This window comes from Diabrotica undecimpunctata, chromosome 8, assembly GCF_040954645.1.
Source record: "Diabrotica undecimpunctata isolate CICGRU chromosome 8, icDiaUnde3, whole genome shotgun sequence".
NCBI classification, from domain to species: domain Eukaryota; kingdom Metazoa; phylum Arthropoda; class Insecta; order Coleoptera; family Chrysomelidae; genus Diabrotica; species Diabrotica undecimpunctata.
In genome coordinates, this window is record NC_092810.1 from 110786445 (window position 1) to 110813888 (window position 27444).

Here is a 27444-nt window from a genome sequence, read left to right on the forward strand (position 1 = left end):
TCAATATATCTGTGCAGCTTTTCCGCGCTACTGCAGATAAGATAAAGATTGCCATGATGATCGAAAACATTCGTAACGGATAGGCACATCAAGAAAAAGCCTTCTTCTTATTGTGCCGTCTTTTAATGAAGGTTGGAGATTACTCTTTAAACGCTTCTCTATCTTTCGCAACGTGAAATATATGTTCAACACTGAGGTTAGACCAATCTCTGATATACCTCAGCCAAAACTTCTTTTTACTTTCCAAGCCTTTTCTTCCCTCTACTCTTCCTTGCATGATAACGTGTAGAAGAGAGTATTTATCGTTTCGAAGTATGTGGCCTAGATACGATGTTTTTCTTATTTTAATTGTGTCCATAAGCTTTCTGCAATGTCCAATTCGTCATTTCGTTTGAGACTTTTGCAGTCCAAGGAATTTTAAGAATACATATAGCCACATTTCGAATGCCTCCAATTTTTTTACGGATTGGGCTTTCAGAGTTCAAGCTTCTACCCCATATAGCAGTTGAGACCATACATAACATTCGACCTCAATTTGAGAACCATACTCAATTTCTTATTTGTAAGCATTGACTTTTATAAATCATTTTCGAGCTATTTCAATTCTGACATTTTCTCCTCATCTTGATCTAACTGTGAGTTTATAATTGCTCCGAGGTATTTATACTTGTAAATCTTCTATATTTTATGCCATGATTGCGGTATCGTCTGCAAATCTTATGTTATTGATGTTCCCTCCAATCCTTACACCTTCAGTTCTTTCCCATAGTGCCTCCTGAAATATTAGTTGGGAGTACTGACTCCTCTTTGAATTTCTACTTGGTTTGTCTCACTATCGTTCCAATTTGATCGTCGTGGTATATTTTATTAAATAATTTAGTTAGACACTCAATATTTTCGTCATTCAGGATTTTTAATATTTCTACTGGAATTTCATCAGGACCTGGCGCTTCACCCCTTTTTGAGTTGATAATTGCCTGTTTCACCTATGATATTAGAATTTGTATATTTTCATTGGTTGGCAATGTTTCATTTATTTTTTCCCTATTATCTGTAAATAAGCCCTTGATGTATTTCTCCCAAGTTTGTTGTTTTTCTTCTTCTAATAATTGGAGATCTTGTGGTGTGTCGTGTTTCATATTAAATTCTTTGCAATGTTCATCCATCTAGCGTTCTTTAGATTCTTTGACATGCGTTTCTACTAGTTTCTTCATTTGCTTGTATTTTTCTTTATTTGTATTTCTGTATTTTCGTTTTCCTTGGTTCTTTCTTACTCACAAACGTTTCGGCAGGCACTGTTAATATCTTTTTTTGAAGCTTCTGTGAATGCTGGTGCAATTGCTTAATTTATTTGTTGTTAAAATTTTTCACCCTCAAGTTTTGACAAATCTAGTTTCAATTTTACTTTTTTCTGTTGTTTTCTCAGTTTAATGTTAACGTTGACAATTGTGGCCGGAGTCTGCATCAGCATTAGGATATGTTTTTACGCTTTTAATCCCATTTCTAAATCTTTTGTTAACAAGAATGTAATCGATTTGGTTTCTTATCAGATTATTTTCGTTGTCTCCTGGTGCATTCCATGTATAAAGTCTCCTTGGTGGTAATTGGTAACAGGTGTTTATAATGACTAGGTTCTTTCTCTTGACAATATTGTACTAATCAGTCTTCTCTTTCTTTTCTTATTCCTAGACCATAATTCCCTGCAATATCTTCTACGTTCCCTTTACCGACTTTGGCGTTAAAGTCGCCCATTATTATGTTGACTTCATGTTTCTTTTTATGTTTTTCGTTATATGTTGTAAATTGGGATATAATAAAAAATAAATCTATGTCTGTATGTATGTATGTACAGCGTTAACAGGCCTTTTAGGCCCATTGCTGGATGGATAATTTCCATCGTTCTTTCTATTCTTAGCTAACAGCTTCCAATCACTGATTCCCATCTCTCTGACATCTTCCATTACTGCATCTCTCCATTTCTTTCTTGGTCTTCCTCTCTTTTTTTTGCCCTCAGGTACTCTCCAAGCAATATTCTTGACTAGTCTATTACCTTGCATTCTTTCTAGATGGCCGAGCCATTCTAGTCTACGTTTTTTCACCACTTTTGTTATTGTAGGGTTAGCATACAACTGATACACTTCTGCATTAGTTCGTCTTCTCCATTCTCCCTCTACTACTTTTCCACCAAATATTCTGCGAAGTATCTTTCTTTCCCATGCTTCCAATGTGTTCTGTACGGTTTTGTTCATAGTCCATGTCTCGGCAGCGTATAGCATTGTGGGTCTAATTATAGTTTTGTATACTCTTATTTTTGTATTACGAGATATATCTTTGGCCTTAATTATTTTGCTCATGGCTCCAGCACACCTGTTGCTCTTGGTCAGTCTCAGGTTGATTTCAGTTTCTTCTTTACATGTCTGATCAATAAGAGTACCTAAGTACATATATTCATCCACCTTCTCGAATTCTACAACTGATCCATTCTCCACCTCCAATTTAAAGGATCCCCTGGTGCTTATTCCTTTTTTGCTCGAGATCTCCATGTACTTCGATTTATTAATATTAACTTTCAGTCCCATTTTAGAGCTTTCCCGAATCAGTCTTTTTGTTATATTTGATAGTTCTTTTCCATTTCTTGCAATGAGAACCACATCATCAGTGTATGCTAAGCATTGGTGCTCCTTGTATAAAATAGTACCGGACCTATTTATCCCACTAATCCCTACAATTTTTTCTAGAACTATATTTAATAGCAATGTAGACAACGGGTCTCCTTGGCGAACACCTTTTTTCACTTCGAATTCTTCTGAGACTGTACCGTTGCATCTCACAGCACAAATGGTTTGTCTAATTGTCATTTTTACCAATCTTATTATTTTTTCTGGCACTTGGAATTCTTTTAGTGTTTCTATTAACTTGTTTCTGTTTATTGTATCGTAGGCAGCTTTGTAATCAATGAAAAGTACTTGTGCTGAAATGTTTTATTCATAGCAATTGGTCAGGATTTGTTTTAGCATAAAAATTTGATCGGTTGTTGATCTTCCTTTCCGAAATCCTCCCTGGTATTCTCCTAGATTCTTCTCTATATATATATTTCTAATCGTTTTTTAATTAGTATGGCGAGTACTTTATACATTACTTCTAATAAGGATATTCCTCTATAGTTTGTGCATTCAGTTCTATCTCCCTTTTTGTGTATAGGAATTATAATCGACTTATTCCATTCTTGAGGCATTTCTTCGGCATCCCATACTTCTAGTATTAGCTCACCAAGTTTGTTTATTAAGACCTCTCCTCCATATTTTATGTTCTCTGCCACAATGCCGCTCTCCCCGGGACTTTTTTGGTTTTTCATATCTTTTATTATTTCTTCAATTTCTTCTCTTGTGGGCTTTGGTATTTCTTCTATTACTATTTGAGGTCTAGGAACATAACAATTTTCTTCAGTAGTCACTTCGTCATTTAGTATCTCTTCGAAATATTCTTTCCACCTTTCACATATTTGGTCTTCATCCACTATCAGGTTTCCTTGCTTATCTTTTACATTCATCGTTCTTCCCTGGTACCCAGTTTTAATGTATTTTACTTCTTTATAAAAATTTTTTATTTCATTTTTCTTGTAATTTTCTTCAATGCGCTTAATTTTATTCTCCATATACTTTCGTTTCCGCTCCCTTAGGATTCTCTTTACTTTTTTTCGTTGTACGGTATACCTTTCTAGGTCGTCTTGTTTTTGCGAACGGAAACTTTTTAATCTCAAATCTGATCTTTTTTTTAACTCTGTTCTGCATTCGTCATTGAACCAGTGGTTTTTTCTAAATCTTTTTGCTCTTAGTATGTTCTTCGACGTAGCTTCCTTTATAGTGTTTGTCATTTTCAAGAACTTTTGTTGTATGTTACTCACAGTAGTACTATCTTGTTTGGCGTAGGTTTCTTGTATATCCTTTTGATAGTCCTGCTTTACCTCAAATTTTCGCAGTTTTTCAAAGTTAAATTTACGTTGCACTTTCTTTTTCCGTTTATGCTTTTTAATTATTGCTTCTCTCATATTAATTCTAACCAAAAAATGATCTGAGTCTACGTCAGCTCCTCTGCACGTTTTCACATTTGTTATTAAATTCGCAAACTTCTCTTGTATTAAGATGTGGTCTATTTGATTAGTTCCATTTGACCCCGGAATTTTCCACGTTCCTTTATATATATTTTTTCTCCTAAAATGGGTACTCATTATCTTCATCCTGTTTTCAATTGCGAATGTGATTAATCTCTGTCCATTATCATTTGTATTCAAATGTTTACTTTCACCCCCTGTTATGTTTTTATATATATCTTCTCTTCCGACCTTTGCATTGGCGTCGCCTATAATAATTTTAGTGTCTTGTCTGGGCATTTCTTCACACAATGACTCTAATTCTTCATAGAATTCATCTTTCACTTCTTCTTCTTTTTCTTCTGTTGGAGCATGTATATTTATCAACGATATCATGTTCTGTTTTCCTTTAATTCTAATTGCACACATTCTGTCAGATTTTACTATGTCTGTATAGATTTTTAAATTTGAATTATGTTTATTTTTATTGGGTGGGTTTTTTACTGTAACAATATTATTCTTTCATTATAGGGAATAAAGTTAGAGACATACAGTTGTCGTATTTTTTAATCATGATTCCTACACCATTTTTGTGATCATTGGTAGTGCTACCTGGGTAATGAAAAACAATGTCGTTATGATAGCATTGTCCAGCACTGGATCATCTTAATTCGCTGCGGCCAAGTATCTATATCAAGTCTGCTCATTTCTAGTGCCACTGTTGCGAGTTGTCCAGTTTTATATAATGTTTGTACATTCCACGTTGCAATAGGATTTATATTTTTTTTTGTTTTTCCGCCCGGAGATGCTTCGCACTCCTGTCCCATTTAAGAGACGCCAGGCACTCGGGGCCGTTTTGTTTTGACTCTCCATTGGTGATTTTTCTTGAGATATCCTTATGGATCTTTAATGCAATGGTTTCTCCTTGCCTTCTGTATCCTTATGCCGTTCACATGGTTCATCCGCCTTTGAAACCGCTTTGTCAATCTCCGGACAAAAGAGTGTCCCTCCACTTATCAGCTGATCCGCCTGAAGCTGTTGACCAGTAAGCTCCCTTCCTCGTTAGTCCCGACCCTACCTTTCATTAGGGTTTGTTACCCAATCTCCAGTAGGGTTGCTCAGGTTACCAGGGTTCGCCCGTGTGACCATGATCATACTCCTTGGAGGTGTGGATAGGAATTGGGTAGAAGAGCCTAGAGGTGCTATCTGGAAGCAACATCTTATGATGTGCATCACTACCCCATTTGAACCCCAAGTACGTAATTAAATAAAATTATTTATAAATTTTAAATAATTTGTGACAAAGCCAAGACAGATTATAAAGAATATTTCATTTTCATAGAGAGAAAAACATTAAGTACTCTTTATAATAATGCTTATGTCAAATATCTATGTATCTAATTTGTTTAACTATTTACATTGCACAAATTTTGATTATAAATAAACCTTTGATGAACTGAAAAAAATATTAGAGGGAAAATAGATAACAAATCAACGATAGAAAAAGACTATGGTTTGCACTTATAGGTTTTTATTGTCGTCGTCGTCACTATTCTGTTTCAGGACAGTTCTATTTCTGACTCGCTATAGTCTTCTAAATTTATGATAAATGCATGCGCTTCATCCATAATGAATTCTCGACTGAAATACTCTTTATTAGTTTTTTTCAACATGCTTTCAAGTAATTGATGGATTCGACCGTTACTTGATGGAAATTCATTTTATGTAACAATAAAACACTGAAAACTTTGTTTTCAAAACTTCCACAAAATTTATTTTAAATTCTTATCACTACAGCTGTTTCGGCTGATTGCCTTTCTCAAGTGATCTGTTTTTGGCATGGGTTTACACTTTATAGTCTCTAATGAAATAGGTTGAGGAGGGGAAAACTGTTTGTCTCAAGCTGGTCATTCAGAATTATATCTGTGTTTTTTAATTTGTTGATTTCCATAGATTCTAACAAAGATAGCTTAAGGCCTTTATTTTGAATGTGTAGAATTTTAAATTCGTCATTAAAAGAATGATTATGATCTAGAAGGTGAAGTGCGTATGTAGAATCTGTTTTTCTATTATTGAAAGCCCTTTTATGTTCTGCTATTCGTTTATTAAAATTTCTACCTGTTTGACCAATGTAAGTTTTTGGGCAGTCGCCACATTTAAGTTTGTACACACCACTGTGTAAGTGTTTTTTATGTTGGCTCTTGTTGTTTTTAATATATTTTCCTAGGTTGTTATTTGTTCTGAAAGCTGGTGTTATTCCTTTCTTTTTTATGTGTTTGGCTATTTTTGTTGATATTTTGCCTGTATATGTGATCGAGCAGAAAAAACCCAGTACCTTCTGCTCGATCACATATACAGGCAAAATATCAACAAAAATAGCCAAACACATAAAAAAGAAAGGAATAACACCAGCTTTCAGAACAAATAACAACCTAGGCAAATATATTAAAAACAACAAGAGCCAACATAAAAAACACTTACACAGTGGTGTGTACAAACTTAAATGTGGCGACTGCCCAAAAACTTACATTGGTCAAACAGGTAGAAATTTTAATAAACGAATAGCAGAACATAAAAGGGCTTTCAATAATAGAAAAACAGATTCTACATACGCACTTCACCTTCTAGATCATAATCATTCTTTTAATGACGAATTTAAAATTCTACACATTCAAAATAAAGGCCTTAAGCTATCTTTGTTAGAATCTATGGAAATCAACAAATTAAAAAACACAGATATAATTCTGAATGACCAGCTTGAGACAAACAGTTCTCCCCTCCTCAACCTATTTCATTAGAGACTATAAAGTGTAAACCCATGCCAAAAACAGATCACTTGAGAAAGGCAATCAGCCGAAACAGCTGTAGTGATAAGAATTTAAAATAAATTTTGTGGAAGTTTTGAAAACAAAGTTTTCAGTGTTTTATTGTTACATGCTTTCAAGTATTTACTCATACCTACTGGTTTCATTTAGCTCGTGTTTGCTATCTCTTTAACATCTGCTAATTTAAAAGTGACGTTTTTTGCAGCCACTTAATTTTTTAAATGGTCCACATCTTTTCAATCGGGTTAAGTTCCGGATGATTTGCGTTCCTATCGCGATGTCTAGACGTCGCGATAATTATGATCTAAAGACAGAACCTCTTTGTATAAAGTTACCTATTTGAAAGAATTATTCCACGTTTTCCAATAGCTAGTAATTTTCTCTTCATTCCATATATTAGGTATGACATCTGTATTTTTATGTTTTCGTTATCTAATTTAAACAGTTCGAGGAGGGAAGGTCGTCGCATTCTAGCGCCGGTATTGCTTGTTTAACCTCTTTAAGAGTCAGGGTCCAACTTTTTCATCCCCTTCCCTCGATCTGGCGCAAATCCAGAGAAGGGTCATTTTCTTGTATTCCTGGCAGAGCATGGACATGGGTTTTCCAAACTAATTTTACTGATGTTGGGTTGTTAATCTCTTCTTGTTTTCTACAAAGATGACCGGGGGTTTTATACTTCTTTTAGTTTTCGAAGCTATTTGTGTGCTCCTCTTAGATCGTTAATCTGAAGGTTCTGTTCCATTTGCCGTATCTTATCATTTTCTAATTTTCTTTTTTCTCTTCTTCATTTTTATCCGCCCTTCATCGTCTTTCCTTAAAAGTTGTTCTTCTTTCCCTAGTTTTCCTTTTCATATATTTCTGTGTGATTCACTTCTTTCTTATAATATCCCGTTTACATTCTTCATTGTATCATTCTGATCTTTTCTTTTTCTTCTTTTTGCCTATGGTCTTTCTTGATGCGTTTAGTACTTTTGTTAGTAATTCTTTGCAATATTATTCACTGTCTTGGTTGTCCGTATTTAACAGTGTTTGAGTTATTTATGTCTATTACTTCAACTTGACATTTCGTTGCCTCAGTTTTTCAATATTTTTTATCTTTCTACGATTTTTTCCACAAGTTTTTGGTAAGTATGTGTTAAAGTTTTGTCACCGTAAGTTAAAACTAGGAGCGGAACTCTTCAAATTTCTTCATTTTTAGGCAATTCGTGCTATTTTTTTGTCTATTACCTTTTATACAGGTGATATCTGTCAGGTGCCAAAGTAGAAAGGTCTACGCGGTCATGAACCTCTTGAAATCTACAAGCTGTTGGAACTGACGTCCAAGCATGCTCCAATCTAAAACAATGTCAATGATAATCTTTATCCATGCCCATCATCGATGATCTCTGGTATAAAAAACAATTTTAGACCACATTCAAGAAATTCCTCTTGAAGCAATCTACTATCACGATCAAACTAAAAAAATTAGTAAAACGCAGTTAATTGAAATTGTGATCCATTGCCAAAAGCCAAATCGAGTTATTAAGACTTAGTTGAACAAGAGTTTAGTTTACCCTACGACTCATAAAAAATTATTAGAAAATCATCAAACAAAATGCTTTTTGAACAAAATTATCAAGTCAACGCACAAAAAAACATTTAGAGAAAAAGTCATCAGAGCACAGGTACCACTTCTGAACCAGCATCATAATCTAAAAATTTCGTATAACCCTGACAAAGATAAATTTAATTTCAGTGTCAACGTGACATAGACAATCTTACAAAAATGTAAATAACCTCTAATAAATATATCTAGTCATAATAAAAATAACTTATTTTATAATCTTCATTCAAATTATCGTGGTCGTGAATAGTTCAATAAGCAAAAATAAGTCTAAATCAGATGGATTAAGCAATAAATGCCGGAATAACAATCTAAAAATATAAATAAGGTTGTTCTAGATAATTATTATTTTGATAAATTTAGCAGGCAAAGGTCATCAAATCGATACATTATATAACATTTATGTATGATCTACTGTACCAAAATTGAAAAAGTAAAATTAGATAAAGTTCTATGATTTAAGATAGTTTTTATCAAAGTGCAAATACTTAATTGGGATTGCTAACTATGATCATGAGATAATGAATAATAATAATAACATTTTTTGCACTTAACGTCTGCTAAAAAATCAGGAGACGATTTTCATATCTTAGGGGTTCTTTTGAAGGTATGGAATTAATTCATACCAAGTGGAATATTTGTGGAGTTCTTTTTGCGGTGGTACCATGTTCATGTGGCATTTCTGCAATATCTGACATATTTGTCCATTATAATTGTCGATCTGATTTTGTGTGACTATTCAACTAATTTTAGTATATATATTTCTTGCCAAAACATCTAAAATCATGATTATTTTTAAATACTCCCTCCACCGTAACACTTGTCCAATTTCTCTTTATATACCAAAAATTCATTTCATATAGTGTCCTTTGTAACACGTGACAAGTGACGAGAGTGGCGGTCGCGGCTCAGTGGCTATGGTACTGGCTTACCAAGCAGGACTAATTTAAGTGTGCCGCCACTGTATTTTGGAATGCACATAAACGCATCGGTCTCGGTAACGTACGTAGTCGTTAGCACTAAAACCTGAGCAAGAAGGTTACATGAATGGAAATATTCAATAAGCTCATTGGCCGCAATATGACCGTGTATGGGGTATACCACAACGGATTCCAAAAAAAGCATCCTTACAGATATTTTATTTAAATTATCAACTGTATTGGCATTAATGTATTGTTGACTGGTTTTAACATAGGTATTTCGTTTCCAAATAAAATTTGTGAATTTTGCTTGTGATTATATTTTTTTGTAATATTGTCCTATAAAATTTTTGTGAATCGGTTTTACAAGTTTTTTATTACACAATGCTGTGACATTATCCATCACTGTATCTGGATTTCTTCCACATAATCCCTCATATACCGACTTGGTCATTTCTTTTTCTCTCACAAATAACCACCATTTTTTTTGCCTTTTTTATTAATACATATATGTACTGCACATTCATTTCGACTATCTGATTTCATTGTTTGTTTGCATTTGAGGTTACATGGTTGCCATAACCCTATTACTACTATCAAAAGATATACTCCTGATGTCTATTGTGTGGTAAATCAGTAATTACCCGCTCTTCACCAAGTGTTTAGAACTTAGAAAATCAGTCACTCACAATCATATTCAATTTAGAGTTTAGCGAGTTGGGACATTGAATCAATGTCTTGAATCATAGGCTTAAACAAGCCTATGATTCAATAGATAGAACAATTCTACCTAATATACTGAAAGAATTTGGCATACCATCAAAATTAATACGACTAGTGCAAATGACAATGACAGAAACAGAAGCACAGGTATGTATTCAGGGGGACAGATCACTGATGCGTTTACGATAACGCAAGGATTGAAACAAGGCGACGGACTAGCTCCAACGCTCTTTAATCTTGTTCTGGAATATGTAATTAGACGGTTGACGGTGAGCGGAAATAACATACTTACAAACAAGTCTACCCAATTAGCAGCATACGCAGATGACATAAACATAATGAGCAGAACAATGAATGCAGCGGAAGAAACCTACGTTGAGCTGAAACAGAGTGCAGAAGCAGTAGGGCTAGCAATAAATACAAATAAAACAAAACTACTCATACAAACCAGATCAAATAGACCGGTGCAACAACACTTTATTGACGATATAGAACATGTAAATAGATTCACATACCTAGGAATGGATCTGGTCGCAAGCAATGAAGAAGAACCGGAAATAAATAGAAGGCTTGTGCTGGCAAATAAAGCCTATTACGCGATGGGCCACATATTCAAATCGCGAGACGTACACCGGAAAACAAAACTCCGGGTCTATAAAACAATAATCAGGCCCATAGTAAGTTATGGTTGCGAAACATGGGTGGTGACACAGAAATCTGCCAATGCATTAGATGTGTTTGAAAGAAAAATATTACGTAGGATCCTGGGTCCAATAAGTGAAAACAACAACTGGCGAATTAGGTACAATAGAGAAATATACGAGCAATCTAGCGAACCACCTCTAGCACAACATACTAAACTGCAGAGATTACGATGGGCAGGGCACGTGGTCCGCATGCATGAGAATAGAATCCCCAGAAAATTATTAAATGCAAGAATGCAGGGAAAAAGACCTGTTGGAAGACCTAAAAAGAGATGGGAAGATGAAGTCGATGAGGATGCCAGGAACTGCCTGGGAACGCGTTCATGGAAAAGAACAGCGGTAAATAGAGATGGTTGGAGAAGCCTGTTGAAGGAGGCCAAGGCCCGATTTGGGCTGTAGCGCCATTGGATGGATGGATGGAGTTGGGACATAGTTTGCCTGTTACACCACGATGTAACTTGGTAAGGCATTGTAATGATTTAGTCAACAGCCAAGAAGATATCACAAATCTTTTTCACTGCTTTACCACAACATATTTGTAGTAATAAAGTAGATTTTATGTACAGATTGATGGGATAGCTATAAAATTTTCATAAGCCCAGTAATTACAAATTTTTTCATGGAAAAATTCTAACAACGCACTCTGCAATTAGCAGGTATAAACCATTGTGTTGGTTGTGTCATGTGAATTACTTCAGAAGTAGTAACCATCTTCTCATCAAAGAAGGTTACTAATTTGCCTCATTGTTTCCTATGTCTGCCACAATTGCAGACAAAAGGTGAGGAAAAAATAATTTCAGACTGTAACCTATAAACCCTGAAAAAGTCATAAAAAACTTCCTGGATTGTGTAGCTCGAATATGTAAAGAAAACCCCATGGTTTAGAAAGGAAGTGAAGACAAAATTTGAAGAAAAGGAGAAAGTCTTTTTACAATACAGAACACAGCAAACACAACAGGCATACAACCATTATAAACGAATCAGAAATGAAATGAATACTTTAATTAGACAAATGAAAAGGGAACATTGTCAGAGCTTCCAAAAACTGATGGAACACGACTTCTACAAAACACAAAAAGAAATATGGAGAATGATCAGAGGACAAAGAAAAGAGATGAACGAACTAATAAAAATGAAACACATTCAGAAGGAAACATGGGCAGACTACTTTCGGTCCCTATTTACTAAAGCTAACGATATTGAACCACCAACACCAGAGGTGATGACAAACAAAGAAAAAAATATTGAATAAGAAGAGGTAAAAGAGAATAGAACACCGAACAAACTCCTAAAGTATGAGGGACTAGATCTGATCAAACAACCATTAAAACTGATCCAAAAAATAATAAAACAAAACAGAATTCTTAAAGAATGGTGATTAAGCATCCTAATATGTACCTCTCTTCAAAAAAGAAGCCAAATCGGACCCGGAAAATTACAGAGGAATATTAATTTATTTAACACAACGCTAAAATTAACAACCAAAGTGATAACAAATAAACTGAAACCGAAAATCATGCACCAATGCTAGAGAGATACCTCTAGGAATAATCAAAATGATCGAAAATATCTACCAAAACAACACAATAAAAGTAAAAGTAGAAGAACTGACTGACCCTATTGAAGCTGGTAATGGGATATGACAGGGAGATTCCCTGAGTCCTCTATTGTTCAACTTTAATATGGATGAAATAATAAAAAAAAAACTAAAAAAGATCCCAAATGGAAGAAAAATAACTTAAAATAATCTGCTATGCAGACAACACAATATTACTCTCTCAAAGAAAAGATAATTTACAATGTATGCTGCACCAATTATATAGAACCATCAACAAATTTAACATGTTAATTTATAATAGCAAATTTACTAAGATGTGAATTGGAGCTTGAAGGTCAGATAATAGAACAAGTGATGGAGTTTAAATATATAGGCATCACATAATCTAGTTAAGAAAGCTCGAAACAGAAGTTTAAGATCAAGCAAATAGAGCAAACAGAGCCATAGGTTGCCTGAATGAAACAATATAGGAAATACAAATACAGGAAAGAAATGAAAGGAAGAATATACAAAACAGTAATCAGACCAATAACGACATACCCAGCAGAAACGTGACCTGACACAGAGAGTACAAAAAAGGATGTTAGAAACAACAGAGATGAAAACACTTTGGGACAGAGCTAGAAGTACAGATATATGATGTGATGCAAGGTGGAGAACATCAAACACTGTTTAAGAAATATAAGAGTAGAATGGAATGATCAAATAAGCCAAATAACAACAAATATAGTAGTAAAGACGGCAAGAGACAGTTCCCCAAAAGAAGGCCAATTAGTAGAAAGACCAGAAAACAATGGAACAGCAACTTAACTGGTGGTACATTAAAAAACAGACTGTCATTTCTATATAAAAAGAAGAAGAGAAGAAGAATATGTAAATTACAATATTTGGAATTTTACTTAAAATATGTTTATTTTTGTATTTTAAAAATGATTTCCAAAGTGAAAAAAGAGAAGAATAAACTTATTTTGAAATAAAATAGTGGTTTATTACCAATAAAAATAGTAATAAGGTGCCACAAGAAAATAGCTTCAGAACAATATTATGAATATATGTGAGAAGAAATAATAACAAAGAAAATAAATTGAAGTCTAAAATAAGCCAAAAATCAAAGATAACCAGTGTACACTTTAGGAATTGACTGTATTCCTTATAATTGTGGCTCAGTATCGTTGGAACATGAAAAAGTAGCATAAAGATTGATTTGGTTCAACACAATAGGAACTATCGCCATAGTCACTGCAACATATTAGGTGTTGCTGAGCTTACCACCACACAAGACAACCACTAAATTGTATTTGAAGAAACACAGGTGGATTTTATTTTTTGCTTTTTGCCAAAAATAATCTACACAATATTTGGTTGCGAATTTATTTAATACTATGTGTCACAACTGGGATAGTATTACATAGCATGATATATTTAATCTATTTAAAAAAATTTACAGGAGTATGGTCCAATTAAAGAGAAATAACAATAATTTTATATGTTTTAAATGTTAACAAAATCTTCTTTTCCAAATTTTTATATCAATATGTAATGTTTAATAAAAGCGCATATTAAAAAAATCATTATATTCAAGTAAGTAAATACGTTAAAAATAGTAACATAAATATATTTATATTTTTGCTTCATTTATAAAAGTTATAATATCATCAATAACATTGTTAAAAACATGAGTATAATTGTCCAAATTGCTATTTGATGCCTTGACAATTTCTTGAACCTTTTCAACAAACTCTTTTTGAAGATTATGTATTTCATTCTTCATTTTTGTCTGATTAACAATGCTTGAGGTAATTTGTTGGACAGGCACATGCGAGTTGTCCATATTGTTAAAGCTGGTAGAATTAGAGTTATAGTCAGTGGCCCCTGTTGGCTTAGGTGTAATTGTATCTCCTCCTAGTTCTTTGACTCTATCAGCATATCTAAGTGTATTTAAAGTATTTTCACATGAACTAACGTCTGGAGAAACCATAGCAATCATGCAAGTTTTTGAGTTGACACCAACAAATGAATCCCTTAGTACCTGTGTTAGTTTAGAAGCTCTGAAAGGAAGATGTGCCCCTTTTCTACCTAATGCTCGTATACATTCTTTAAGTGAAAGTAGTGATTGGTTTATTTCAGAACCTTCTAATCTAGTCAATTTTGAAGAAGAAAATGTGTCTGCACCACGTTCATTCCCTGCAAGATCTATTAAAGAAAATTTACCATGAATTTTTTTCAAGTTAGAGTTTCTTCTTAAATAAATCTGAAATATTGCATGGGATCGGGAAGAATTGGCATTTGCAGATGTTTGTCCAGAGGCTCTCACTTCGTTTCCTATTTTAATTAATTGCAACACTTCTTGTACGGAAGAAACACTATGTTCTGTCAATCCTACTACTTGAACTTGTTGTTTACCATCTTCGAGTATTTTAAGTGTTCTTTTATTATTTAATAAGTCTGAAATTTTTTTGACATATATTTCAAAGAAACTACAAGACACACTTAAACCCAAATTTCTGTACTTGGCTGAATTTATATCTCTAAAAATATCAGCTGCAGTTAGAGCATAAATACCTTTTTGATTGGCATCTGTTAAATTACCACTCATTGTATATGTCTTTCCAGAACCAGTTTGACCATATGCAAAACATGTAGCAAAACCTCCTTCAAATACTGTCTTAACAAGTGGTTGAGCAGTGTATTTATAAACCATAAAATTTGAACAGTTTTCATTGAAAGCATAATCAAATGTAAATACATGGTTTTCAAGATATCTGGTAAGATCTACCTTAAATTTTGGCTCATGAATTATAAGTTGGTTTTTATTTGGAATTGTTACTATATCAATTTCCTTCTTCATTAAATCACTACCATTTAAAGGCCTCTTCCTAACAGCAACAGTTATTAAATGGTCCTCAATATTGTTATCTTTAGAAGATAAAGGTTTGAATTCAATTTTATTCCTGTACTCTATAATCATATTACCTAGTTCCCAATGGGGATTGTGTTGATTCTTTTTCACTATTGCTTCCTTTTCTGCTTTAACTTCAGCATGCTTTTTTCTTCTTTCTAGGCGGTCTTTTTCAAGTTTACTTAGTTTTTTTACAGTAGCACTTTCTTTAACTTTACCACTATACTCTATAGCAGAACGAGTTGTTTTATTATTTATTAGTTTACTATCAACTGATACTTCACTGGTTTGTCTAGAGTTAATAATACTATTATATATTAACCTTGGTTTGGCAGAATGAACCCTAGAATCTTTACTAAAAGCTGAAAATTTTCTTTTACTTTTGTTTGAGAAACTATCATCAGCCACTTTACTTGTAGTAAACTTTTCTCTTGTTGCAGTAGATGTTTTGAGTATTTTTATGTTTGGATTCAGTGTCATAATGTTAGCAAAATGTACATCCTTGCCTTTGGACTCTCCATTTTCTAGCCACTCTACTTTGGCACAATTTAGTTCTTGATCAATACATGATACTATTGCCTCCTGAATTCTGCCATCTCTTCTTTTTATATTTATTAAACTTCCAACAGTAAGAGTATTCATGTTAACTATGGCATATTAATAATAAAAATGAAAGAATACTGACATCTGCCAGATATCCAAATTTGGAAAACCATGGACAACAAGATTTAAAAGTAACACAAACTGATTTTTGTAAGGTCAAATAGTTTGGTTGAATAAAAACGAAAGCCAATAATAAGACCAAAAATTAACATACCTTAACTCCTGGAGAATTTAAAGTTATTACTCCCACATTATCCACAACTTTTAATTTGAAATGTTTAAGTTCCAAAGAAGACATACATCTCGTTTGGCCTAAAACAAATAATATATTTAATTAAAAATAACCATATTAATAATATTACCCATACTAAAGACCGGTGTTCAAAAAATTAAGATTAAAGTTTTGCTTACATATATTGTATGCTTCAATATAATTTTTAGAAGTTCTAGAAAGTGCCCCCAAAAAACGTATGGTAGACATTTCAACTGTATTTACTTAATGTTTCAAACACAAACCCTTGGACCCCAATTACAAATAATATTCTCTATAAAATTAAACCTGGACTTTGACCCGAAAAAATGGACTTGGAACTTGTAACTTGTAACCTAAAAATATTATACAAAATAATATTGACTTTGACAGGTAAATTAAATGACAAGTGTAAATGACCAACTGATTCCAACACGTATGGCATTTGTTGGCAGTACTGTCGTACTGTCATCAAAAATCTTTTTTGCCTTTTCTTTTATTTTATAACCTAAAATTTTGTCAACCGTCATTGTAACAGGTATTGACGTAGAGCTGTTAAAAGTGTCTTTTATTTTTATAGGAAAGATTATTAAAAATACCAGATTCAAAAATGGAATCAGCAGATATAAATGAAGAGGATCTACTAAAAAAGCACAGACAAGAGAAAAAAGACTTACAATCGAAAATACAGGCACTAAAGAAAACTGTTCCTAAAGGTGATAAAAAGAAAAAGAAAGAAATAACTGAAGAAATCGCAAAACTAGAATTAGAACTAGAGGAAAAACACAGGAAGGAACTTGGCGAAAACAATATTTGCTCAGAACCGCTCAATATTAGTATGGAAAACGGTGAAGAAGATGAAAGTGAAATGACTGAAGATCAAACAGTAGAAAATGGAATTAATAGTACACGTATATCTCGAGCGCAAAAACGACGAAATAAAAAAGAACTCGAAGCAAAGGAAAGGGAAAAACGAATTTTAGAGCAAGCTGAAAAAAATAAAGAAGGACCCAGAATTGTAGAAACAAACACTATTAAACAAGTCCTTAAAACCATGAATTTAAAACTTCACAATATTCCTGCAGACGGAAACTGCCTTTATTTAGCTGTAAATCATCAGTTGCAAGTTACTGGAAGACCAACTAAGTCTGTAAACGATCTAAGGTACCACTTCGAAAATAATTTCAAATCCTTGCATGCATCGTAGCTCAGGGAAATAGCAAAAAACTAATTAAAAAATTAAAGAGACTCATCCACCAGGTATGTAAAAACCAAAAAAAAACTGCCAAAAACCTATACTTTTTTGTAGTAAATTAGGTGGTGATTTTAAGTTATTAACAATTACAGGTTGGAAAATTTTTGATGGTTTTATATTTCCCTACCAGTAAAAAGTAAAGCATTTAAAATTAAATTCAAGGTTACTATATTATAGTATAAAGCTTTTTAATGAGGTTTTCTGACTTTTGATGTATTTTTTTGTTGCTTGACATTAAAACACTTTCACAATAAGAAACCAATTGAGTCTGTAAAAACTAAATAATATGTATTGGATACTAGGTCAAAAATCAATGACTAGATATCAATGTAAAATAAAATATTAATATACAAAACTATTCGAAAACCCATCTGGACTTATGTTATAGAACTGTGAGGAACTGCATCAAGTATTGATATACTACGAAGATTATACTCTAAAATTGTTAAGACAACTAATGCCTTTTGGTATGTGCCAAATACCAACATAGCACAAGACCCAAAACTAAAGACTAAAGTAAGAGATCAGCAACTACAGCCTCAGTGAGATTTGATCAGCGACTTAGGGAACATCTAAATATTCTGACTCAGAATTTGATGAGATCAAAATACAGACAATGAAGATTCAAGTAAGTTACTGAAAATATTCTAGATGAACCAATTCCCAAGTTGTAAATGGTGCTGTTGATAGTGTTGATGAAAATATAGGGAATAACAATGGACTTTTCTCTTCAGGTCAATTTTTTTTAATCATTATAAATGATTTACATATTTTAACTATTTTATTAAAGACTGTAAATAAAAATGTAAAGTTTAAAGAAATCACATATACTTTTTTTGTAACAATTAAGAAACCTAATTAACTCCATTAGGAATATTTTTTTAAATGGCACTGTTTGTGTATATTTTACAATAATAGATTTATTGTTTTTTTTTTTTTTTTCTTTAATTATTTTGATATTATAACTTACTCCTTCATAAGACACCAGTAGAATTATTAAAACTTAAATTTATTATTAAACTTTTCTTAGTTATGTTATATATTTTATCATCTCTCTCTCTCTCTCTTTCCCTCTCTCTCTCTCTCTCTGTCTCTTATTATATAGAATCACTCTGAAATTTGTATACAATATCAAGGTTGTATATTGATTTGCACAATGGCTGTTGAAAGTTCTTTTACAGTTTTCTAAGCACAAATATGTACCTCAACATCCAAGAAAACATCACTAAAACTTTTTACATGAATTAGAAGGTAGAGATCTTAACTTTTATTTTAAATACTTACCTTTTACTGTAGCTTAACATAGAAAAAAGTGTACATTTTTTTACTCGTAATTATTAATAACTAAAAACTACCATCTAATTCACTACAAAGTATTTATTTTTGTCATAGAGTCACATTCAACCTACTAAAAACGTTTGTCAAATACCTGGCTGGGTAGGAGTTTTGGGAAGAAGCTTATTTCTTTGAGCTACAGGTAGATAACTAGAGAGTGACTTTTTATTGCATTAATGGTATTTTACCAGAAATATCTTCTTGTGATTTTGAAGGTATTTGCTTGTGGAATATTACGTTTTAATTAATACATGTTTTTGGAATTAACCACAAATGTAATTAATTATGTTAACATTTTGTAAATGGTTTTCTAAAGAGCTAGGGGACTTGATGTAAAAAAAACTGGACCCACTCTCTATATACAAAGGAACCATCAGATTAATCCTATACAAAGTTTGCTAATTTAAGAGTTCACTGTAAATAGTTGTCTAATAAATGCTCTGCTAACTATATTAGATCTTTTATAATAAAATAAAAGATAGCCCCAAGTAATTTTGGAAATTTCTAAATGATAAACGGTCTAGTCATAGATTACCAAGTTCACTATTTTATGGTGACCTTCAGCTTCTAATTATCAGGATATTGCAAATTGATTTAAGGAAGTTTTACAGACAGTTTATATTGACAATCAAGATACTGTTGACTTTGAAGTTGTAGATGGAAATGTCAATAATAATATCACTTAAACTTTCTAATAAGTTATCTTTGTTTTGGAGTGTGTATGTTCAATAGTGTTGCCTTCGTTTCTTCTTTTTAATAAATCATTAAGAACATCACTCTTTCCGGATGCCTGGAAGGAGAGCTTTATTGTACCTACAGTAGAATCTGGAGATAACAAAGGGGTCTTGAATATTGTGATGTACTAACCAAAAGTCTTTCAACAAACTGACAACTTTTAATGTATTCTTTTTTACTAAAATAATCACACCCAAAATGAATATATTTACATATTAATATTTATGTGACCATTGGAGAAAAAACATAGTTTAAATCAAAATATTAATTTATTTCATATAACTAGGAATGAAAGGAAATGTAATTTTAGTTTAAATATTCACCATATCACTATATGTACTTTCATATAAACTTATATAAGTAGTATCTCTATAAGTACTTAACTTCATTAACTTAATTCTATTTGTCACTGTAATAGTGGAGTTATATTTATTTATTTATTATGTAGTATAAATAGTGTGACCAACTGGTCTGAAAAATCATATCAAATTGGAATTTCTGTATTTTAATTATCATCTTCTGAAAAGACGATTCAAAAATAATAACAATTCATGTATACATATGAATCATCTGTATTAAGAAGCATGCTGCATACAACGATGTAATGATTGCTGATAAATGTTTTTTTTTTTCGGTTTTGTCAACCATGTTAAGTAAAAAAACTTATCGATTTCGTTCACGCTATTTAAAATCAATCCCATCGAATGATTTATTGCCAAACCATTATGTGTTTTGAACCAAAATCAAGTCTACTGCGTTGCAATATGATTTTATGTAAAAATTTATTTTATGTCAGAAATCAGTTTAAAGCTGCGAGCAAATAATGCAAGTTAAATAATCAATAAAATGATGATATTAAAGTTCTATATTTAAAAAAAATGGCCTGATTTTCATTGAAAAGTCCCAGTATTTTTTTTTTAGCCTTTTTTTAGTTTTTTCAAGTTGGGCGTTTTAAATAAAAAAAATAAATAAAATATGACAAAAGAAGGTTACCTTTATTCCTAATTAATAAATTAATTGCTATCTGTGTTCTCAGATGAAAATTCATTGTCACCTAAATTAATAATCAGCGGTTCTAACTGCTGTTCTACAATAAAATCTAGTTCCCACATCTTGGATATGATGCCAATTACATGGTTGATAGCATTTTTCCAGGAATCCGATGTAACATTATTCAGTGCAACTCTCCGACACTCAGTGATCACGCGGCTTTGGGATTCTATCTGTTCAGCTGTCCAACTTTAGTGCAAAAGGTCTTGTCATTTTTTATTGTTTTTGATATTTATTTGTATGGTAAGAAGTATGGACTTCATTATGCAAACGAGACATAATACTTTTCATAGTCATCATCAATCAGCCAATCGCATCCACTGCTGGACATAGGCCTCCCTGAGTTCTTTCCAGTGTTCTCTACACTGGGCCGCTTGTAGCCAGTTTCCCGCTACACGTTTTATATCATCGGTCCATCTAGTCGGTGGTCGTCCTCGGCTTCTTTTATAGTTTCTGGGCCTCCATTCCATAATAGGTCTTGTCCACCGTCCATCTTGTGTTCTGGCTAAGTGCCCTGTCCAGTTCCACTCAAGCGTCGTGATTCTTTCGATGACGTCTTGAACTCCTGATCTTTGCCTGATTTGTTAGTTTATGTGGTCTTGAAGGCCCACGTTCAGCATTGCACGTTCCATGGCTCGTTGTGTAACTCTGAGTTTATTCACAGATTTTTGCGTGAGTGTTAAAGTCTCTGCTCCATAAGTTTGTGCAGGCAAAACACATTGGGTATAAACCTTTCGCTTGAGACACATGGGAATTGAACTTTTTAGAATATTGCTTAATTTACCAAATGCTGCCCATGTCAGGCCTATTCGCCTCTGTATTTCATGTGTTTGATTGTCTCTGCTTATTTTGATCTCGTGTCCCAGATATTTGTAAGTGTCTATTTGTTATATGGTATTATTGTCCATAGTTATATTTCCACTTATTACAAGATTTGTCATAAGTTTAGTTTTCTCAAAGTTTATCTTTAATCCTGCTCTTTCAGACAGACCTAAGCGAATGTATCATAGAAACTGTATCCTGTAAGTTATCTGCGATTAATACAACATCATCTGCAAACCTTAGATGATTTAATCTTTCTCCATCTATATTGATGCCCATATCTTGCCATTGAGTGTTCTTAAAAATTAACTCTAGAGCTGCCGTGAACAATTTTGGTGAAATATTGTCTCCTTGTCTAACTCCTCGATCAAAGCTGAATTATTCTGTTTCTTCGTGTAGCCGTATACTTGATGTAGCGTTCTCGTAGATGTGTTTGATTAGTGTCGTGTACCTGTAATCTAGTCGGCTATGATTTAGGGCTTCCAGTACTGTTTCAAACTCTACAGACTAAAAAGCCTTCTCGTAATCGACAAATGCAAGAACCAGTGGTATGTTGTACCCGATGCACTTTTCTATTATTATCTTTATGGTATGCAAATGGTCATTTGTGCCATATCCTGCCCTGAAGCCGCCACTTTTAATAGTGGCATCAAGAAAATTAGAATGCACAAAAACATTCAGCACTTCTGCAGCTTTGAGATCGTCATTTACAAGTATTGGTACAATTTTCTTCAATGCAGTCATTATTATCGTCGCTATCTTGGCTGTTGATTTTTGTTGAATTTTGTAGAATATTTTCATCAATAGGCTACTCACACTTTGTGAGATCATCATCAATAGCAGAATATTGTTCAATTTCTTCATTTCCAATGGGTAGTCTTTTATTCAGAGCTCTTACCCAGACAGACAGATTATCGTAGTCGGCAGCCAGTGACGACAATTTTTAGAACCCGGTTTTTACGAAAGTTTGATTTTAACACTCAAATGTTTCCTTGATCTGTAGGTTGCAATACATTATGTACTAGAAGGCAAGAAAATAAGGAGTTGCGATTGAAGGATGAGCTGGACAGTTATCGACCAGAAGCAGGATTTTTTTTTTCTTCTGGCAAGCTAATGAACCCAAACATCTTGAGTTCGTTAACTTGCCGATAATGAACTTATTTTTTATCGTACCACTCATGTTAGCTACAAACGTCACAGTTATTCTGCCTTTCGAAACTTTTCCTCTCGGCCATTTTTCACATCTAAATTTTAATTTTTTTTAATTTTTATTTAATTTTAATTTTGAGTTAGTTTATAGAATAATCGAGTTTCTTTTTCATTAAATATTTCGTCGTCACTAAATTTTGCGCACAACTTATGCCAAACTTTGGTTTGCCATTCGGTCACATAGCTCTGTTTATCCCACGAAGACTCTTCAGTAATTTTTCCGGCGACAATATTGTGTCTACTCTTGAAACGATTTATCCAACTGGTCGAATATTCAAAATTTATAATGTTTAGCTCTTTAACAAAAAATTTGCCTTTTGTTGTAGCATAGGCATATTTTCGTGTATTTTCGGATTATGTTGCACCTTAAATCATTAAAAAATGCACAGTCAACTTGTTCTTGAGACGAAACCCCTACCCGCTTAGGTTTTAAAACATTTGCATTGAACAAAGGTTCTATCTTGTGTTTATTTTTGTTAATTGTGTATATTGTTTAATGATTTACACCGAATTCCTTCGCAAGCATTACATTTGATTCGTCAGCTTATAAGTGTTGTATTATAAAGCTTTGTTCTTTAATGGAAAACCATTTTCATTTTGTAGAAGCTATTTTTGTATGCGTATTTACTTATCATCCACAAATTACTGCCAAATAATAAATAAGTCGGATATAATAATAAGTAATTTGAAGCGGAGACGTAATAAACCGATGCACTTTCATATTTGGCTTATACTAAAATTAAATATATGTTTTATTTACGTCGCTAAAACCGGTTGGTTGTTATATGCGAAGTCGTACTAATCAGACTATACTGTATTTTCAAAAATGGTGCCAAAGAGAACATTGAGAACTATCGAAGTGTCTGTATACAATCAGCCATACCTAAGTGATTTGACTACTTGGTAAGTAGTCAAATAGAAGAAGTAGAATAATTCTACAGTGAGTTGTATAATAGTTATCCACACTGTAAGTAAGTTCTGAAATAATGCCCACGGAGAAGACGGAATGGTAAAAGTGATTAAACTCTTTGGATACCCCGCATTATTAAAGTACTGTTTGATATATCTTTGTACGAGACCATCATATATGTGCCAAATAGAGCAATGCCATAACTGTTTTGCTACACAAGAACGCAGACAAAACAGAACTTAAAACTTTTCGACTGATTACATTGTTAAACCACCTGTATAAACTCATTACTAAAATTATGACACGCTTGGAAAATAAACTGGACTCTTATCAATCCAAAAAACAATTTGGAGGTCGCTCAGGCTTTGGTTCAATTGACCACCTCATGCTGTTAAACTCCTAATAGAAAAGTTTGTCGAGTACAACAGACCTTTTCTAACTTTTGTCAATTTTCCAACTTGATCCATACCATATACAAAAACACAACAATTATGGTAAAATTACAGGAGTTCACAAATAAAATCGCTGACGATGTGGTCCTTACAGCTGACGACTTGGTGAAAATAAAAAATATGCTACAATAACTGGACAACGCCTTCAGACAAGTCAGACCAGGAATAAATTTTAAAAATGCAAACTAATTGTCAATAAACAAAGAAATATATGGAGTTTATCAACAATACCAGTACTGTCTTGTAACAGATATTTAGTTAGATAAAAAAAAAACTAAAACTAATAAAATAATAAAGAGAAGATAAAAAGTAAAAACAGAAAGAAGTTTAATAAAAATAAAATTGATAGGTAAATGATAGCCACACAAAAATAGTTACTTTAAAATTATTATTCTTTATTATTAACTACGTCTTACGATTCAGTGTAAAGATTCGGATCAGTGGTGAACAACTCTTTTTCTTGGTTTCTGCTTAAACTTGTTTCAAGTTTTTATCCTTCTATTAAATTCTCTAGATAGATAGAGATATTTATATTTTTCTCTTAGACTGATAATTTCAAGGTTCTGTTCCATTGTTTGTTAGAATGATAATATAATTCTATATTCCATTTACTTATATTAATGTTATAATTTGTTTTTCAGAAAAGTTACAGCAGATTTTATGAGACAGAACAAAGACGACTTTCTACCATTTATGTGCAATGAATTAGATGAATCTGAGGTAGTTAGCGAGGAACAGTTTGAAAATTATTGTAAAGATGTTGCAACAACAAAGTTATGGGGAGGTCAGTTAGAACTGCGAGCTTTATCGAATATTCTTACTTGTCCTATTAAAGTTATTCAGGCCGCTGGTCCTCCCACACTACAGGGTGAACAATTTAAAGGTCCAGAACTGATTTTGACCTACCATAGACATTTATACCGCTTAGGAGAACATTATAACTCTACTATACCAATAACCGGGGACGAAGATGTATGAAAATCACTGCCAATAGCTTTAATTAGGAAATTTAATAAAAATATATGACAACTACATGTGAAATTGATTAAGAAGCGATAATATTTTAAGTACATTTTTTAGTGTAGTATTATATACTTATACATATATATATATACAAGCTGAAATATGTATGCAAATATACATCTATACATCAAAAAGTACTCAATAAAGATAATTGTTTATTACGTAAGTTTTATATTTGTTTTACTTATAAACTAAAAATACATTCTATTCAACAAGCGGACAGACAGAAGAATCCAAATCTTTTAAAATAACCAGTCCTGTCATAAATATTGATACACAGTGTAAATAAAATTAGTATCGACACAATAGGACAAAATGAGAACCCTTACCTATAATTTAGAAATACAGTAAAACCTCCCTTAACCGAAACGGCCGAGTTTCAATAATTTCGTCAATAAACAGTAAATTTTTATCGCAAAACGTAAACAGTTCCATTAATTTCACTCACCGATTGATGCCTATGTGTGTTGGGAAATCAAAAAAACCAAGAGCTCTAAAAGATATTTCCAAAAAAGCACCTCCAGCTTTTTATAGAGGCCAAAAAAGCTCATGGATGTCGACCACTTTATTTTCAGAATGGTTCGAACATGAATTCGTCCCAAGTGTAAAATCCTTTTTAAAATCAAAAAACCTTCCCATTAAAGCATTGTTGATTGTTGACAATGCGCCAACTCACCATCAAAATCTACATAATTGGTGACAATTGTCAGATTTTTGCCACCGAATGTCACGAGCTTAATTCAGCCGTTAGACCAGAGTCATAGAGACATTCAACAGACATTAAAGAGGAGCATTATTAAGACATCTGTTATTACAGAAGACAAATGAACCCAAAAGTGTTGATTCTCAAATCTTTAACAATGAAACATGTTGTTTATTGTTATGCTGAGTCATGGGCCAAGATCAAATCTTCAAATGCTGGAACAAACTTTTTGATGGGATTTTGATTGGCGATCCTGAAGAAGAAAATGGTAAAGAAACGACAGAAAAAATTAAACCTTCATAATAAAAAAAATTGCCGCTATGTGACGAAATTAACTAAGAAGAGATACGCGAGTGGTTAGCAGCCGATGACTCAGAAAGTGAATTCATCGACCAGAACATCATTGATATGGTTCTTCATCCAGACAACCTGAGCGTATCAGACGACGAAGATGACGACCCAACAGGCAGCCCGAGACCGCCGACTCGCGGTCGGCGGTCTCGTGCTGCCTTCAACGATTTTCAATGCCTTAGAGGTAAGAATTTTATACAGTAGGCCTAGGGACACGACTACTTAATTTTTGTTGTCATTGCATACAGTTTTGTCCTTTTCAGATTGTTTGATTTGCGTTTCGTCGAACAATTGAATGAGGCAAACTCATGATGTTCTGCAAATGATGAGAGATATAGCTGCAAAACATTGTTGTCAAACAAAAACACAAAAGAAATAGAAGATTGCTTTAATAAAGCATGTTAAACTTGTTCATTGTCCTTAATTTTATTACTTTATTCTGTATTTACTTATTAGAAAACATTACGAAATCACCTCATAGTATTTTTTAATACTAATACTTTTACCAAGAATACTATAAAAAACAATTTTATTTTTAACCGAAACTCTTGTTATCAGAAACGGCCTCCTCCCCAATTATTTCGGTTAACGGAGGTTTTACTGTAATCTAAAAAGTGAAGCGTATGAATCCACAAGTATTTGTTCCAGAGCACTGGGCCCAGCTAATTCAATCGTCTTGTAAGAAGTTTAATGTACACCGAATGGGTAAAGAAAACTTTTAGTTATAAGTGATCCTAAAAAAGACACTACAGATGTTCTTCTTAAACGGAGACCAGTGCGGTACTTTTTGTATAAAAAATATTCAAAAACATTTTCGTTTTCTTTTAAGGAAACCATAAATGAAGAGTTTGTATTTTTTACATGTATATGTGTACAAAAACGAGCTGGACGTACTACTATTAGCATGAAAAACGTGTTTAAAAAAATCCTTAAAATTCAGCCGATAAAAATCAATAAAAGTGGTGTTTTTGAATATTCAAAAACTTCTGGATTTTATTTAGTTTTACAACAACCTTCCCCAGGAACACAAAAGAAATAAAAAATAAATATCATCAACGAAGTTTCTGAAGAAGGACCTCAAGAAGGAACCTGCTTAGTGTAGAGTTAGATATAAGATATTTTTGTCGATAATAAACCCAATAAAGCTATTTTTCAAAACTCAAAAAAGCTTTTTTACCTGCAAAGATCCTTAGTGTATTATTAATTAGCTGGCCGTTCAGAATAACAAGGGTCCAAGTGCTTTTTTCAAAATATAGCTAAATTGGTTATTTTTTTGAAAATTTGCGTGTGTATAATGGTTTTCTGATCCTTTAATAATAATACGATGTACGACCCTAGTTATAATGTAAAAGGAATTTTAATTATCCGAAGAACTTTAATCTTAAATATCTCAAAACTAGTCAAATTGCACTTGGATCCGTTTT

General features: G+C 32.8%; 3 protein-coding genes across 3 annotated transcripts in view; 1 reads left to right on the forward strand and 2 right to left on the reverse strand.

The window, feature by feature from the left end:
* The window catches only part of Mtpalpha (monolysocardiolipin acyltransferase Mtpalpha), a 42566-nt gene extending 26029 nt beyond the window's left edge, over window positions 1-16537 (reverse strand). The window contains exons 1-2 of the mRNA XM_072540730.1: window positions 16337-16537; window positions 16140-16237 (exon numbers count right to left, since the gene is read on the reverse strand). Of these exons, the coding sequence (XP_072396831.1) occupies window positions 16140-16237; window positions 16337-16406 (168 nt within the window). The 5' untranslated portion in view covers window positions 16407-16537. The remainder of the gene's footprint in view (window positions 1-16139; window positions 16238-16336) is intronic.
* LOC140447839 (kinesin-like protein Klp10A) lies at window positions 14023-16027 on the reverse strand. Its single transcript, XM_072540731.1, has one exon. It carries the CDS (start codon window positions 15962-15964, stop codon window positions 14042-14044), a length of 1923 nt encoding a protein of 640 aa, XP_072396832.1. The 5' UTR covers window positions 15965-16027; the 3' UTR covers window positions 14023-14041.
* A 124-nt stretch (window positions 16538-16661) lies between the features above and the next one.
* LOC140447842 (deubiquitinase OTUD6B) lies at window positions 16662-25132 on the forward strand. Its single transcript, XM_072540734.1, has 2 exons — window positions 16662-17339; window positions 24585-25132. The coding sequence occupies exons 1-2, from the start codon at window positions 16786-16788 to the stop codon at window positions 24919-24921; spliced, it is 891 nt and encodes a 296-aa protein (XP_072396835.1). The 5' UTR covers window positions 16662-16785; the 3' UTR covers window positions 24922-25132.
* The last annotated feature ends 2312 nt before the right edge of the window (window positions 25133-27444 follow it).

Bases quoted from the DNA above. Each gene is read 5' to 3' on its own strand.
- LOC140447839 (XM_072540731.1), bottom strand. From the start codon at position 15,964: ATGAATACTCTTACTGTTGGAAGTTTAATAAATATAAAAAGAAGAGAT.
- LOC140447842 (XM_072540734.1), top strand. From the start codon at position 16,786: ATGGAATCAGCAGATATAAATGAAGAGGATCTACTAAAAAAGCACAGA. The intron at 17,340-24,584 runs GTACCACTTCGA...TTTGTTTTTCAG, and splicing joins AAGTCTGTAAACGATCTAAG to AAAAGTTACAGCAGATTTTA.